The 15,358-nt window shown below is 48.5% G+C and overlaps 1 protein-coding gene across 1 annotated transcript; it reads left to right on the top strand.

Annotated features, from left to right (window-relative positions):
- The first annotated feature begins 10,759 nt into the window (after positions 1 to 10,759).
- On the top strand, positions 10,760 to 13,511 carry LOC136469501 (uncharacterized). Its single transcript, XM_066467671.1, has 3 exons — positions 10,760 to 11,052; positions 11,121 to 11,841; positions 12,309 to 13,511. The coding sequence occupies exons 1-3, from the start codon at positions 10,760 to 10,762 to the stop codon at positions 13,509 to 13,511; spliced, it is 2,217 nt and encodes a 738-aa protein (XP_066323768.1).
- Positions 13,512 to 15,358: the final 1,847 nt, after the last annotated feature.

The following is a 15,358-nucleotide window of genomic DNA, read 5'->3' as shown; positions in this document are numbered from 1 at the left end:
CTAGAAGGTGCTCTTTAGAAAAGTCCTTGTTGACGGTGGCAGTGCTTTGAACCTACTCTTCACCGGGGCCCTAAGGGAGTTGGACCTCGCAATATCAGATCTCACACCCTCGGACTCCTCCTTCTGGGGTGTGGTACCTGGAAGGGCATCCAGACCACTTGGAGAGATCACCCTACCAGTACAGTTCGGCACGGCAAATAACTACCGCATCGAGCATATCAACTTCTACGTTGCCGATTTCGACACCACCTACCACACCATACTTGGCCGGCCAGCTTTGGCAAAATTCACGGCCGTACCACACTATGCGTATTTGGTGTTGAAGATGCCTTCACCTGTAGGAGTCCTGGCTCTGCGAGCGAACCTCTTCGTTGCCTACACCTGCGAGACAGAGAGTCTCGCTCTCACCGAAGCCACCGACCTCTCCATCCAGATGGCTAGCGTGGTCGCCGAAGCCAAGACAGCACCCGCCGATGACATGGAGATTCCAGAGCTAGAGCTTCCCCGTGCCTCCACCAAGTCCAAGGAAATCAAGGAGGTCGGCCTCGGCCTCGACGATGCCTCCAAGACCATGAAGATTGGGGCTCACGTTGACCCCAAATAGGAAAGCGCGCTCGTCTCCTTCCTATGTGCCAATGCCGATGTGTTTGCTTGGAAACCTATAGACATGCCGGGGGTACCACGGGAGAAGATCGAGCACTCCTTGAATGTCTCGTCGACCACCAAATTGATCAAGCAGAAACTCCGCCAATTCATGCCAGACAAGAAGGAGGCTATTAGGGTAGAAATAAAACGGCTCTTAGCTACCGGGTTTATAAAAGAAGTGTATCATCCAAATTGGTTAGCAAACCCTATTCTCATTCGAAAAAAGAATAAAGAATGGAGAATGTGTGTTGATTATACTGATCTTAACAAACACTGCCCTAAAGACCCCTTTGGCTTGCCTCGGATAGATGAGGTTATAGACTCTACCACCGGTTGCGAACTACTCTCCTTCCTTGACTGTTACTCCGGCTATCATCAGATCTCCCTCAAGGAAGAAGACCAGATAAAGACGTCATTCATTACACCTTTTGGTGCATACTACAACAAAACTATGTCCTTTGGACTCAAGAATGTCGGGGCTACCTATCAAAGGGCCATTCAGATGTGCCTCGACCAACAGATTGGCTGCAACATCGAAGCCTACATCAATGATGTGGTCGTCAAAACCAAGACAGCCGACAACCTTATCGCTGACCTCGACGAAACCTTCACCAACCTGAACAAGTACCGATGGAAGCTGAACCCTTCAAAGTGCATCTTTGGAGTTCCATCCGGTATACTACTGGGCTACATCATCAGTGCTCGAGGCATTGAGCCTTATCCTGACAAGGTCTCCGCCATCACCAATATGAAATGACCAACATGAGTCAAGGATATACAGAAGCTTACAGGTTGCATGGCTGCTTTAAGCCGCTTCATATCACGCCTTGGCGAAAAAGGGCTACCTTTCTTCAAGCTCTTCAAGGCCTCCGAGCTCTTTTCCTGGTCGAAGGAGGTAGACTCAGCTTTCAAGCAGCTCAAGTTGTTCCTAACAAAACTGCCAATCATGACAGCGCCAAGGCCAGATGAGACTCTGCTAATATACATTGCCGCCACTTCTCGCGTTGTGAGCACAGCTATTGTGGTCGAACACGAAGAGGCCGGGCATGCCTATAAAGTACAACGTCCGATTTACTTCATTAGCGAGGTACTTAATGAGCCCAAAACTTGTTACCCTCAGGTACAAAAGCTGTTATACGCCATTCTTATTATGTCACGCAAACTCTGACACTACTTCAAATACTACAAGATCGTCGTGGTCACTGAGTTCCCTTTGGGGGACATTCTTCACAACAAAGAGGCAAATGGCTGCATCATTAAATGGGCTGTTGAGCTCGGCACCTATTCCATCAATTTTAGAAGTAGACCTACCATTAAGTCATAGGCGCTCGCTGACTTCGTCGCTGAATGGACTGAGATCCAAGAGCCCATCGCCGCTGCTTGCCCCGAACACTAGGTGCTGTACTTCGACGGCGCCCATAACATCAACGGTGTTGGTGCAGGCATTCTGTTCATTATGCCGACCAAGGATAAGCTATGATATGTTCTCCGGATACACTTCCCGGCCTCCAACAATGCCATGGAATACAAAGCTTGTCTGCATGGTCTTCGTATAGCTGTCGAGCTCGGTGTCAAACGCCTAATGGTGTACGGGGACTTCGCGCTGGTTATCAACCAGCTCAACAAGGACTGGTCCTATTCCAGCAATAAGATGGATGCTTACTGCGCTGAAATCAGAAAGCTCGAAGGAAAATTCTATGGCATCGAGTATCACCATGTGGTACGTGACCAAAATCAACTCGCCGACCACTTATCCAAGTTGGGTTCTTCTCGCGCCGCGATCCCGCTGGGAGTCTTCATTCAAGATCTCCCGGCACCATCCATCAAAGAAGATAAGGAAGTCAAAGAAGTTCCCCCTGCCAAGCAGTTGGCACTTGCGGTACCTTCGCCGGTCGTCGACTGGAGGGAGCAATTCATCAAGTATCTCACTAGCGCTGAGGTACCCATAGACAAGACTGAAACTAAACGCCTAGTTTGTTGAAGCAAGCTTTACGTGCTGGTGGACGGTAGCTTAATGAGGAAGAGTGCTAAGGAAGGGATACTGCAGAAATGCATCACCCAAGAGGAGGGAGTGAAGCTACTTCTTGAAATTCACTCTGGTTCCTGCGACAACCATGTGGCCTCAAGAGCATTGGTCGGCAAGGCTTTCCGAGCTAGTTTTTATTGGCCCACAGCCATCACTGATGCAGAAGATCTCGTTCGACGTTGTGAAGGATGCCAATTCTTCGCTAAGCAAATACACGTGCCGGTGCAAGAGCTGCAAATGATCCCAGCTTCCTGGCCCTTTGCATGCTGGGGACTGGACATGATCGAGCCTTTCAAGCCAGCACCAGGTGGTTTTTGGTACATGTATGTCGCCATTGACAAGTTCTCCAAGTGGATTGAATATAAACCGCTCGTCTCAGCTACTGCAAAGAAGACAGTTGAGCTCTTTGAAGATATCATCCATAGATTTGGTCTACCAAACAGCATCATTACTGGACATCACTTCTAGGACTTCTGCGAAGACCGTTGCATCTCTGTCAAATATGTTTCTATTGCCCATCCAAGAGCCAACGGTCAGGTCGAACGGGCGAATGGTATGATCCTTGATGCCCTAAAAAAGCGACTGTATCAAAAAGAAGAAAAGCATCCGGGCAGATGGCTCAAGGAGCTTCCAGCTGTAGTCTAGGGACTGCGTACTCAAGCTAGTCGCAGCACCAGCGTGACTCCATACTTTCTAGTCTATGGCTCAGAAGCCATACTACTAGCGGACGTTACTTTCCGAGCACCTAGAGTGGAAAACTACGATGAAGAGCAGGCCAAGGCTGTTCGGTCTGAGGACGTCGAGAGATCCGAGGAAGAGCGCCTAATCACCTGTGTCCATATAGCTAAATATCTAGAAGGCTTGTGGAGGTACTACAACCGAAATGTCAAAGGTCGTTCATTTGCTGTCGGTGATCTCGTTCTCCGCAGGAAACAAAAGATTGAAGGTTTGCACAAGCTCTCTTCCCCCTGGGAAGGGCCTTATGTCATCAAAGAGATTACTCGACCAGGTTCTTATCGCCTAAGTGACTTAGAAGGAGTCGATGTTCCCAACTCATGGCACATCGAACACCTTATACATTTCTATCCTTGAAACACTACAGATATGTACTTTACAATTTTATATTCATATACGTTTTTGGTCTCCATAACTTGTCACCGTTTTTGTCTCTATTGTGGTTTAACATCCATTTGTGGTCGCCGAACTATATGCTATTTCATGATGAACTCCAATACGTACTCGTCGTAACTGCGCCGTCCACATTTCTCCAAATCGCCGAACACGATTTCTCCAAATCGCCGAACAAGATTTCTCCAAATCGCCGAACACGATTTCTACAAATCGCCGAGCATGTTTTCCCCAAATCTCCAAACATTTTTTGATCGGAGAGCAACATCCTTTCTTTTCTGTTCTCCTCGGAGACGACCTAGTCTCCGATTTCTCCCTACACGTGCTATGGGCTCCGCACTCTACGTTATGGGTGGTCGGCTACGGTCCCTTGGTCACACCCGTTTTTCCTACATGTCTACGGGCACCACGCTTGATGTTATGGACTATGGGTCAGCCAAGGCCGAGAGTTCAACATAGAATACATTGCTCGGACGACGCTTATGTTGCCTTTATCTCCAAGTTCGTATAACAACTGCCGACCCAAACACGTTTTGCGCTATTTTTTATGGAAAGGACTCAGTCACCGATTTTTCCCTACACGTGCCATAGGCTCTGCGCTCTGCGTCATGGGTGGCCGGCTGCAGGTCTTGGGTCATGTCTATTACTCCTACACGTGCACGGGCTCCGCGCTCGACGTTATGGACTATGGGCTGGCTAAGGCCATAGGGATCAGTAGCAGACCAACTGTTTGGATGTTATTTGAACTACGCATAATCGCGTCAGGTTTGAAAATGCGAAGATTTTTTCACCGAACTACAAGCAAACTACATATATTACATATACAAGCACCTTATAACAAATATTCGATAAATACTTATTTCTTGCGTTATCGTGCTTTCTAATACACCGTCAAGGTTTTACAGATGGTACTCTATAATCAGATTAATGAGCTCCGCCATCACCATCCGTCTCGCCAAATAGATCTATATCGCCGGCCAACATTTTTGCTACATCCTCCACTTCATCCTCCAGCTACTGGGTCTCCGCGTCGCTCAGTCCTTCCATGAACCCACCCTCTATGGACTGAAGGTCGGTGGTCGGATAATGGGACCGAACAACCGCAGGGACATGGGTAGCGACGGTTGTAATGGCATCGCGGTTGAAGGTTTTGAAGTTTTCCCATGCTGCCTTGCACCTCTGAATGACGGTATCAGGGTGTTGCCGCCTGCCGTCGTGCTGAGTGGCCGTTTTCAGGTCGATGCAGTCAAGCGCTGGCTTAATTGCGGCGACTACAGTATCGAAGTTCTCCTTCTAGACCTTGGCCTCCTACACCAGCACGTCAAACTATGCTTTGGCTTTATGACAATAACCTGCGAGAGTTATAATGATCTATTATACAAAGAGCTACTACAACAATAATACCGATCAGGAGGAATTCACCTTTCAGCTCCTCAGCAAGTTTGTCCGCTCGCTCTACTTCCTTTGCTTTCTCCTGGCGAAGTTGATCGATGGCCTGGCGCATCTGGCCGAGCTCAGCATCTTGCTCTATAAGCACACCAGTTGTTAATGGAAATGCGGCTATTCAGCAATACCAAAGTACATTCGTTGATGTACCGTACCTACTTTCTATTTGGATACACTGTTGAGCTGTTCGCTTTTCCTCTCTAGCTGCTCGGAAGCACTTTTTAGTTGGTTAGAGACAGCGGCCAGCTGCTCGGACTGGCTCCGCACTTGCTCGGACACAGCCGCCAGCTTTTCGGTAAGGACCCCCTTTTGGTATTCCAGGTCTCGCACATTCGACTCCGTAAGGTCTCGTTCGCGTTGGGCCCTCTGGATATTCTTCTCTGAGAGGTTCCTAGCTTCTTTGAGTTTTTCGTTCTCCGCTGCAAGGGGCTCCATTCGCTTTATCAGCTAGCGGCACTACTCGGCAACTCGAGATATTTCCTGCAACATGCATGATGACATTATCGTTAACCAATTCCAATAAACGACTAGGACCTTTCCAGACGAAGTATTCACCTTGATTTGTTTCATCACACCAGTAAGGGAAGTCTCCAGTCTCCAGAACTCCTTGGTGGTGTCCTCCTCTTCGACAATAACTATTTCTTCATCGCGCTTTCGGAGGATCCGGACTGCTTGGGGTCAAGGTTCATCACGCACGATCTCCTCCACCTCATCCTCCTCCATTGTAGCCGGAGGGACCACCTTGGGGCTCGGTGGTCGGATAGCAGGTCCGACCATGCCCTCCGAAGAATTGGGGACTACCGTCTGTTCCTTTGGCGCCAAAAGCTTTTCCGCTCCCGTTTCCACCGTTGCCGAAGGAGCTGTCGCCGACTCGCTCGCCATTGTAGGCAGTCGCTCGCCGCCATCAAGCCCACCAGGGGCAGCATTTGGCTCCCCCGTGTGCTCTCGAGCACTCGGGGACTCCAGGATGTGGTCTACTGGCATCTCCACCGGTCTAGGGTAAGTTTCTAGTCGCTGATCAGTCTGAGCGGGCGGTGCTAGATCTATTGTTTGCCTTGCACTGTATCAAATCAGTTATTCAGTCACAACAGAAGTAAAGAAAATACAACAAATTAACTACAGCACCAGAACACTTATGGTTTGGTCTGACGGTTCAATTTCTTGAACCGACAGTGCCAGCCAGAGCCTTCGGGCGTAGCTGCGGGGTCGACTCCTATGCTCGGTGGGGGAATTCTTGGCTCTTCCTCGGTCATCCTTGGTTCCACCTGCTGCCCCGGGGCCGCTGCTGTTTGTTGCTCTGGGATCTCCGTTACCCGCACCGCGGGGATTTCTAACATCTGCTGCGCAGCAATTCCCTCTGCTCGTTGCTCGGGGACTCTCCTTGTCCGAGCTTCATGGACTTCTTCGCCTACCCCGGTTTGTTGCTCCACGCGTGGGTTGCGCGGAGGCCCTTTCGTGCTCGGGGGAGGGTTCGTGAGAATCTCGTCATCATCAGACCAATCGAACACCACGGTTCTTCATGTTCGATTGGTCTGGTCATCATCCAGAGAGATCCCGCCTGGTTTGCGGGGAGCAGTCGCTGCTGTTTTCCTCTTCTTCTAGGCCGGCTCATCTTTCGCCGACCTCTTCCCCCTAGTTTTTGCCGACACCGGGGGAGGACTCTCTGTCCGACCAGTGTCCATTCCTCCGGATTTCGAGGAGACACCGACGGAGCTTTCTTCAATTTGAACAGGTCGTCGCGCATCCACTGACGGTGGCCAATCGTTTCTCGGCACGCCTGAGAAATACACTGCCCTGTCCTGCGAATGGATCTTCACATGAGTAGGATCAGTTTATTGCTCGGCAGTATAAATAAACTTCTCAGAAACATATAGTCAGGACATTCACCTGAGGAGGCAGATTCTTGCAATTGAAGGGCTTCATGTACCCTGACAGTCTGAAGGAGGATAGCGGAGCGAATAGCTCGACAGCTCGCTCTTCGACGTCGCTCCTGGATAGTATTTCTAGCCTCTCTCGAATACCGTCGGTCTCCCCTTTGAATTCAAAGCCTGGGAGCGCCCTCTCTTTATAGGGTTGTATGCGACGCACTATGAAACTCGCAGCTACCAATCCACCATTGGTCTTCACGCCCTTTATCAAGCCGAGGAGTTCATTCACTTGCTCCATGTCGTCCTTGCTCGATAGCTTCAACCAACTCCTCTGGCTTTCTAGGATGTGGTCAGCATTACAACGCACCGCTGGGTGGCTTTGTCTCATGTAGAACCATCTGGTGTTCCACCCCTTCAGTGACATGTTCAGCGGTATGGTAAGATATTCACTTGCCATCCCATCCCGAAGCTGGAGATACACCCCGCCGACCACCTTGGAACCAGCGCCGCCTCTCTTCTCCAGCCAGAATAGGTGACAAAATAGATTGAAGTGGGGTAGGATGCCGAGGTATGCCTCACAAAAGTGGATGAAGATAGAAATGTGTAGAATGATATTGGGGTGGAGATTGCACAGAGTAACCCCTGAGAGCTCTAACAGATCCCTCAGAAATGGATGAACGGGAAACCCTAACCTGCGCCAGAAATAGTCTTCGAATACCACTGCTTCGTCAGTGTGAGGCATAGGAAAGGACTCACCGAGAGCTGGCCGCCATCCGGCGGTCGCACGGTCAGGGAGAACGCCGGCTTCCACCAATCGGTTCAGCTCAGCTTCTCCTATTCGTGACGGCACCCACTCCTCGTCGTGTTGGGCCACGGCATCCGCCTTCTTGGGACTTGTCTTCTTCAGTTTCGCAGCTCCTCTTTTCGGCGCCATCTCTCAGATCTGGTTAGGTTTTGGCGGCGGAGGCAAATGTGGTTGCAGATTCGGCGATGCGAGAGATGAGGAGGAAGATGAAGTGGCAAAGATGGGCACGAGGTTTGCGGCGGCACTATTATATAAGATTTTCCCCACCGTTCTGCATTCAAGGGCTTTTTGGGAACCGTTCCCGAGATCTACGCCGCTCCGATTTCTTTGATGCGGCAAATGGGCCGTTACCTGGGCTGCTGCTCAACTGCAGTCCATGGTGCTCATTTATCCTGAGCCTTCAGTTGCTCCTCTCCAAAATTTCGCCAACTTTTCTGCCATTTATTGAGGCTAAGTAACTGACACTGAATAGTCGTTACTCCTATTTTTTCTCCAAGATTCAATTTCTCCAATAACTTTGCCTGCAGCTTAGGGACTAGCGGCCTGCTCTGTTGGTCTTTGATTGTTTTTTTGTTTGTAACCCTAGCACCATGTGACTGCGTCACCTACTGTCAGGCTCGGGGACTAAGTGGGCACACTTCACCTTGCGGTGAATGTGCTTTGTTTTCTTTTTGGGCCACGCTCGGGAACTGGCTGCCTACTCGGCTGGTTTTCTACTATTCTTCAAGTTTCTGACCCTGGCACCAAATGATTACATCATCTGCTATTAGGCTCGGGGACTAAGTGGGCACACTTTACCTCGCGGTGAATGTGCGGGATTTTTTCTCAAAGATTACATGCCTATAGAGGAGGATTGATTCCTACAACTTTGTTCGGACTCTAAGTGGGCACACTTGGTCCACTGCGGAGAAATTTTCGTTTATAAACTTGAGCTCCTTACACCCTTATGGCAAGCCGTACTTGGGTCACTCTGGTCGGCAATGGTTCACGGTGCTCGGCGACAAGTCACGTTGCTCGGCGACAGGTTATGCTACTCGGCAACGGTTCACACTGCTAGGCGACGGTTCACGTAGCTCGGCATTTCAGCATGGTGGTTGGACCATGAGCTTGACAGCTCGGCGTTATTCGCACCTGCTCAGACAAGCTCAAGATGGCGTTGCACAACGGGTACAAGGCGCTCAGGGACTAGCTGTGGGGTGTATGACCCCGGATACCCACGGCAGACCACATGGGCTGCGCCCCTAGGGGTGGCCCAGCCCACAAGAAGAAGCCTTGCGAGGCACGACTCTGCTCGGCGCCTTCCGCAAGACATCGGAAAGATATCATGAAGATACTACGAGATCTGTTAGGATATGTATGATCCCAAGATTCTTGTAATCAGTTATTACTTTTCGGTTATCTCTCAGACCTAACCGACTTGTAACCCTGCCTCCCGGACTATATAAGGCGGGCAGGGACTCCCTCTAAAATCACGGCATATCATACGATAGCTAATACAAACCAACAGACCACAGGAGTAGGGTATTATGTCATACTAACGGCCTGAACCTGTCTAACTCGTGTGTTTCTGTTGCCTTCTTGTTCTTGATCTCGCGCTCCTCTGCCGATTAATCTATCTTCGTGGGATACCCCTCGAAGGACTGCCGACGATATTCTGTCGACTGTAGTTGTCCTACTGATCGATTGATCGATCTTGTATGTGTATTATATAAGGTCAGAAATGAAGGAACATTATATTATGTCTCTAGTTAATTTGAATTACTTTACAAACATATATCACAACCATAAGTAGATATTATTGCAAGCGTAGGGATCAAAACATTATTTTTCATCTTGTTGAATAAATAACACATCAATCCACATGCATGTATGACAAAATTTGTGATTCGTGGGTGCTTTCATATTGGTAATAATATGAACTGACAATGCAATATTCAAATCTGGAAAATGCCTCGAGCAACATAAAAAGACTACGTCATGCAAAAAAAGGAGAGAGCAACCTTGGATGCAGCCATCTGCAGCATAGGGGTTGCCATCCGTTTGATCAGGGCAGAAGCAATTGTAGCCTCCTCTCGAGATACTGGTAGATCCTTGCAGATGCTGTCACTATTACATGCATAGGTATCCTTATTCTCTTGGGATTGTGCACTTGTGCAGCTTGGTTGGTGATTGCAATGCCAAGTTCCATATCGTCAACATTGCTTGTATTCACCCAACTTGCATAAAGATCACCCATAACGAAGTCATAGTATTCCAAAAAGATAACCTTGATACTGTTGATGTAAGCTTGCTGCTGTGATGACATGTGTGGAGTTGCTGCAGAAGCTGTGGTGGCAGGAGCAGCAGGTTTGAATTTAAACAAGGAAGAGCGGGAGTAGTTGCGGCGAGCAGACTGGTGACCGCGCCCACGTCGTGTTCCAGAGCGAGGCAGTTACATCGACAACCTCTTGTATCTTGTTTTCTTATTTTCTGTGTGCATCACAGTGTGGTTTAGCTATTGTTATAAATAGCTGGGTGTTTGGAGAGCGCATTAGCGCATTGTAACTGAACCTATTGTGTTTGTACTGCTCACACATATCAGTGGAAAATAGCACTGTCCTCTGACAGTTGTTCGCGTTCATGAGTGTTCTTGCGCGTTCTTGTTCTTAGGCTAGCCAATTCGATCTATAGCGTTATGATTGTGATTCCTAGTTCTAACATTTGGTATTAGAGCCTTAATCCCGCGATGATCATCACCTGATCCACGCCATGGGTGATCGGAGTGGTGGCGGTGACCGGATCACGTATCCGTCACTCACCGCGACCAACTACACTAGTTGGAGCATTCGCGTCCAGGCGATCATGGAGGACCAAGGGGTGTGGGAGATCATGGAGCCATCGGGGGAGTCATCAGAGCAAGGTGTGACGGTGGCAGCAACGGCGAAGGTGAAGGATAAGAAGGCTCGGGCGCACTTGCTTCAGTGCTTGCCCGATGATCTCTTGATGCCAGTCGCGGCGAATAAGACCAGGAAGGAGGTCTTGGACTCATTGAAGGAGAGATTCGTCGACGAGGAGTGTGTCAGGGAGGCGTGGTTGCAGACACTGAAGAGTGAATTCGATGCCATGAAGATGAAGGAGGAGGAGTCAATCGATCAGTACGTCGGGCGGTTGTGGGGGATGTCAGTCCGGTATGGCAACCTTGGTGGATCGCTCGATGATGCAGCACTCATGAAGAAGATGTTCGCACAGTGCCGGAGCGGTTCGTCAATGTGGTGGCGGGGATTGAGCAGTTCTATGACCTCAAGAAGCTGGCATTCGAGGAGGCGGTTGGCTGGTTGAAGGCGTATGAAGAGCGCACCAAGCGGGGAGCGGGTGCCGCGGTGAAGTCTGACACCGATCAAGTGTTGTTGACGCAGGCTGAGTGGGAGGCTCGGCAGAAGCGGGCAGCTAGGGAAGCGTTCGGGAAGAGCCGATCGCAGGAGAGCGGTGGTGGTAGTCGTGGTCGTGGGCGAGGTCGCGGTGGCAGCAGTGGTGGTCGCGGCGGACAAGGCGACGTGGCAAAGGATGGCGTTGGCAAACGTGACAAGAGTCACATCAAGATTTTCAAGTGCCACAAATACGGACACTATGCAAATAGGTGTCCGGGAGCAAAGAAGAAGGAGGAGGAAGCTCACCATGCCAGCGCGGTGGAGTATGAGCCCACGGTGTTGCTCGCGGAAACAGCTTTGCCGGGGATGCTTGAGCACCCGTCTTCAGATAGCCTATTGTCGGATGGCTGTCAGGGGGAGTTGTTTCTGAATGAGGTGAAGGTGTATCCTGAGCTGCACTACACCAACGATGGGGTGTCATCTGGTGATGTTTGGTACCTGGACAATGGAGCAAGCAACCACATGATAGGGGATCGACAAAAATTCAGAGACATGGATACTACTGTTTCTGGTAAGGTGACTTTCGGTGATGGCTCAACTGTTGAAATTTAGGATAGGGGCTCCATACTGTTTTAGGTTATTTCTGGTAATCAGTGGGTACACTATGATGTTTATTTCATTCCCATGCTTAGAAGTAATCTAGTGAGCCTTGGACAACTAACTGAGATTGGACATAGAGTCGTCATGGATGATGATTTGATTGAAGTATGTGAAAAGAGTCTTGAAAGAATGATAATGAGGGTGCAAAGAACTGTTAATAGATTATATAAAATTGAATTGAAATCAGTTGAGCCAGTGTGCTTGTTGGCCAATGTTGGGGATGTGTAATGGCTTTAGCATGGTAGACTTGGTCATGTAAATTTTCAGTCACTAAAGATGTTAGTGGAGAAGGAGATGGCAGGGGGATACCTCTGATAGAACACCCTGATAAGGTATGTCAGTCTTGTTTAGCAGCAAAGCAGACAAAGTGTTCCTTTCCACAGGTTTCCAGGTGGAGAGCAGATGAACCACTTGAATTGTTACACATTGATTTGTGTGGGCCTATTACTCCAGAGACTGCAGGAGGCAATAAGTACTTTATGCTCATAGTTGATGACTGCACCAGCTGGATGACAGTTTCAGTCCTAAAAACAAAGGACCAAGCTAGTGATGCATTTGCTAAGTTCAAGGCAGAAGCAAAAAATAGCTTGGGTCACAAGGTGAAGTGTGTGAGATCAGATAGAGGAGGTGAATTCTTGGTAGCTGTTTTCAAGGATATCTGTGAACAAGCAGGTATCATGAGACAATTGATAGCACCTTACTCACCACAACAACATGGGGTTGTTGAAAGGAGGAACAGGACTGTCATGGAGATGGCAAGGTCATTGATGAAAAGCATAAATGTACCAGGTATGTTCTGGGGAGAGGCAGTGAGACACTCAGTTCATTTGTTGAACAGGCTTCCAACTAAGCCAATGGGCTGTAGAACTCCATTTGAAGCATGGAATGGAAGAAAACCACAGTTGGGGCATTTGAGGGTGTTTGGGTGTAAGGCACATGTCAGACCAGCTAGACCTCATTTGAAAAAGTTGGATGATAGGAGTGTACCTATGGTGTACTTTGGTGTGGAGGATGGAAGCAAGGAACACAGGCTCTATGACCCACAATCCAAGAAAATAGTGGTGAGCAGAGATGTGGTGTTTGAAGAAGGAGAAGCCTGGAAGTGGAATGCTGAATTTGGTGAAAATTCAGAGTTTGTGATTGATGACACTGTGGGAGTAACAGCTCAGCAGTGGGATGGTGTTGTAGCTGGTGAAAATAACCAGGATGACCATCTACATGATGATTCAGGGGGAGCATCTGGAGGAGTGCAAGATACAGGTGATGTAGAGAATTTAGTTCAGCATGGGACTGGAGCACTGCCTGACACTGTTCACATTCAGGCAACAGATGCAGAAAATTCTATGAATCATGGAGCAGACTCAGATCAAGGGGATGTGGATGACAACATGGATGTTGATCATGATGATGGACCAGTGAGGTTCAGGAGTCTAAATGATGTGTATCAAGACTCTGTGGAAGTGGATTTAGCTTCAGACACAGAAGTTGAGACAAATGCTTTGTTAGCAGTGATGGAAGAGCCAACATGCTATCAAGAGGTAGCTGGAAATGATAACTGGATGGCAGCTATGGACAATGAGATTTAGTCTATCATCAAAAACAAGACTTGGGAGTTAATCAAGTTACCAGCAGGCCACAAACCCATTGGTTTGAAATGGGTGTACAAGCCAAAAAGGAATGCAGAAGGAGAGATAGTGAAGCACAAAGCTAGACTAGTTTTTGCTCCTGTGGCAAGACTGGATATAGTGAGATTGATACTAGCGATGGCAGCAAACTGGAGCTAGGAAGTGCATCACTTAGATGTCAAGACTGCATTTTTGAATGGAGAGCTTTGTGGAGGATGTTTATGTGTCACGGCCAGAAGGCTATGTGGTGAAAGGCAAGGAGCAGATGGTGTTTAAGCTGAGCAAGGCATTGTATGGGCTCAAACAAGCTCCTAGAGCCTGGAATGTAAAGCTAGATAGTAGTCTAAAGAAGCTGGGGTTCAGAAAGTGTGCAACTGAGCTAGCAGTATATACTAGAGGAGTTGGAAAAGTGAGAGTAATTCTTGGTGTATATGTTGATGATTTGATAGTGACTGGAGGGGATCTAGGAGAGATTGCAATGTTCAAGAGACAGATGACCTCAGAATTTGAAATGAGTGGCTTGGGTCTATTGTCATTCTATCTGGGAATTGAGGTGGATCAACAGGAGGACTGCATTACTATCAAACAGTCAAGTTATGCCAAGAAGGTGCTCTCACAGTTTGGGATGAGTGATTGTAATCCAACCAAAGTACCAATGAATCCAGGAACAAAGTTGCATGATGACAAGGGTGGAGTAACCATTGATGCAACAGGGTATAGAAGGGTCATTGGGTGCCTCAGGTATCTGCTACACACTAGGCCAGATCTGGCATTCTCAGTTGGTATGGCTAGTAGGTTCATGGAGAAACCTACTATTATGCATTCAAATGCAGTGAAGCAAATTCTCAGGTACCTGAAGGGTACTACTGATTATGGGATTGTCTATACCAGAGAAGAGAAAGAAGAAAGCCTGGTGGGCTATTCAGACAGTGATCTAGCAGGTGATTTGGATCACAAGAGGAGCACTGGAGGGATGGCATTCTATCTGAATGAGAGTTTGATCACTTGGTGTTCACACAAAGAGAAGACAATGGCATTGTCATCTTGTGAGGCTGAGTTTATGGCTGCAACAGCAGCTGCAATGCAGGCAATGTGGCTCAGAAATCTGTTGAGTGAGCTCACAAGAACCAAGCCAAAGAAAGTGACTTTGTTTGTGGACAATAATTCAGCTATTCAGTTGATGAAAAATCCAGTGTTTCATGGGAGAAGCAAACACATTGATATCAAGTATCACTATATCAGAGAATGTGTTGAGCGAGGAGAGATTGTTGTGAAGAGAGTTAGCACTTTGGAGCAGAAGGCTGATTCTCTGACCAAGGCTATGCCAGTGGTGAAACTGGTGGAGATGAGGCACCTTCTCGGTGTCCGTGAGCTTGAGGAGCATCAAGCTTAAGGGGGAGAATGTTGATGTAAGCTTGCTGCTGTGATGACGTGTGTGGAGTTGCTGCAGAAGCTGTGGTGGTAGGAGCAGCAAGTTTGAATTTAAACAAGGAAGAGTGGGAGCAGTTGCGGCGAGCAGACTGGTGACCGCGCCCACGTCGCGTTCCAGAGCGAGGCAGTTACATCGACAAGCTCTTGTATCTTGTTTTCTTATTTTCTGTGTGCGTCACAGTGTGGTTTAGCTGTTGGTATAAATAGGTGGGTGTTTGGAGAGCGCAATAGCGCATTGTAACTGAACCTATTGTGTTTGTACTGCTCACACATATCAGTGGAAAACAGCACTGTCCTCTGACAGTTGCTGTTCGCGTTCATCAGTGTTCTTGCGCGTTCTTGTTCTTAGGCTAGCCAATTCGATCTATAGCTTTGTG

Source organism: Miscanthus floridulus, chromosome 8 (genome assembly GCF_019320115.1).
Source record: "Miscanthus floridulus cultivar M001 chromosome 8, ASM1932011v1, whole genome shotgun sequence".
Taxonomy (NCBI): Eukaryota; Viridiplantae; Streptophyta; class Magnoliopsida; order Poales; family Poaceae; genus Miscanthus; species Miscanthus floridulus.
The sequence above is the reverse complement of the archived record's forward strand: the minus strand, read 5'-3'. Positions and strand labels throughout refer to the sequence as shown.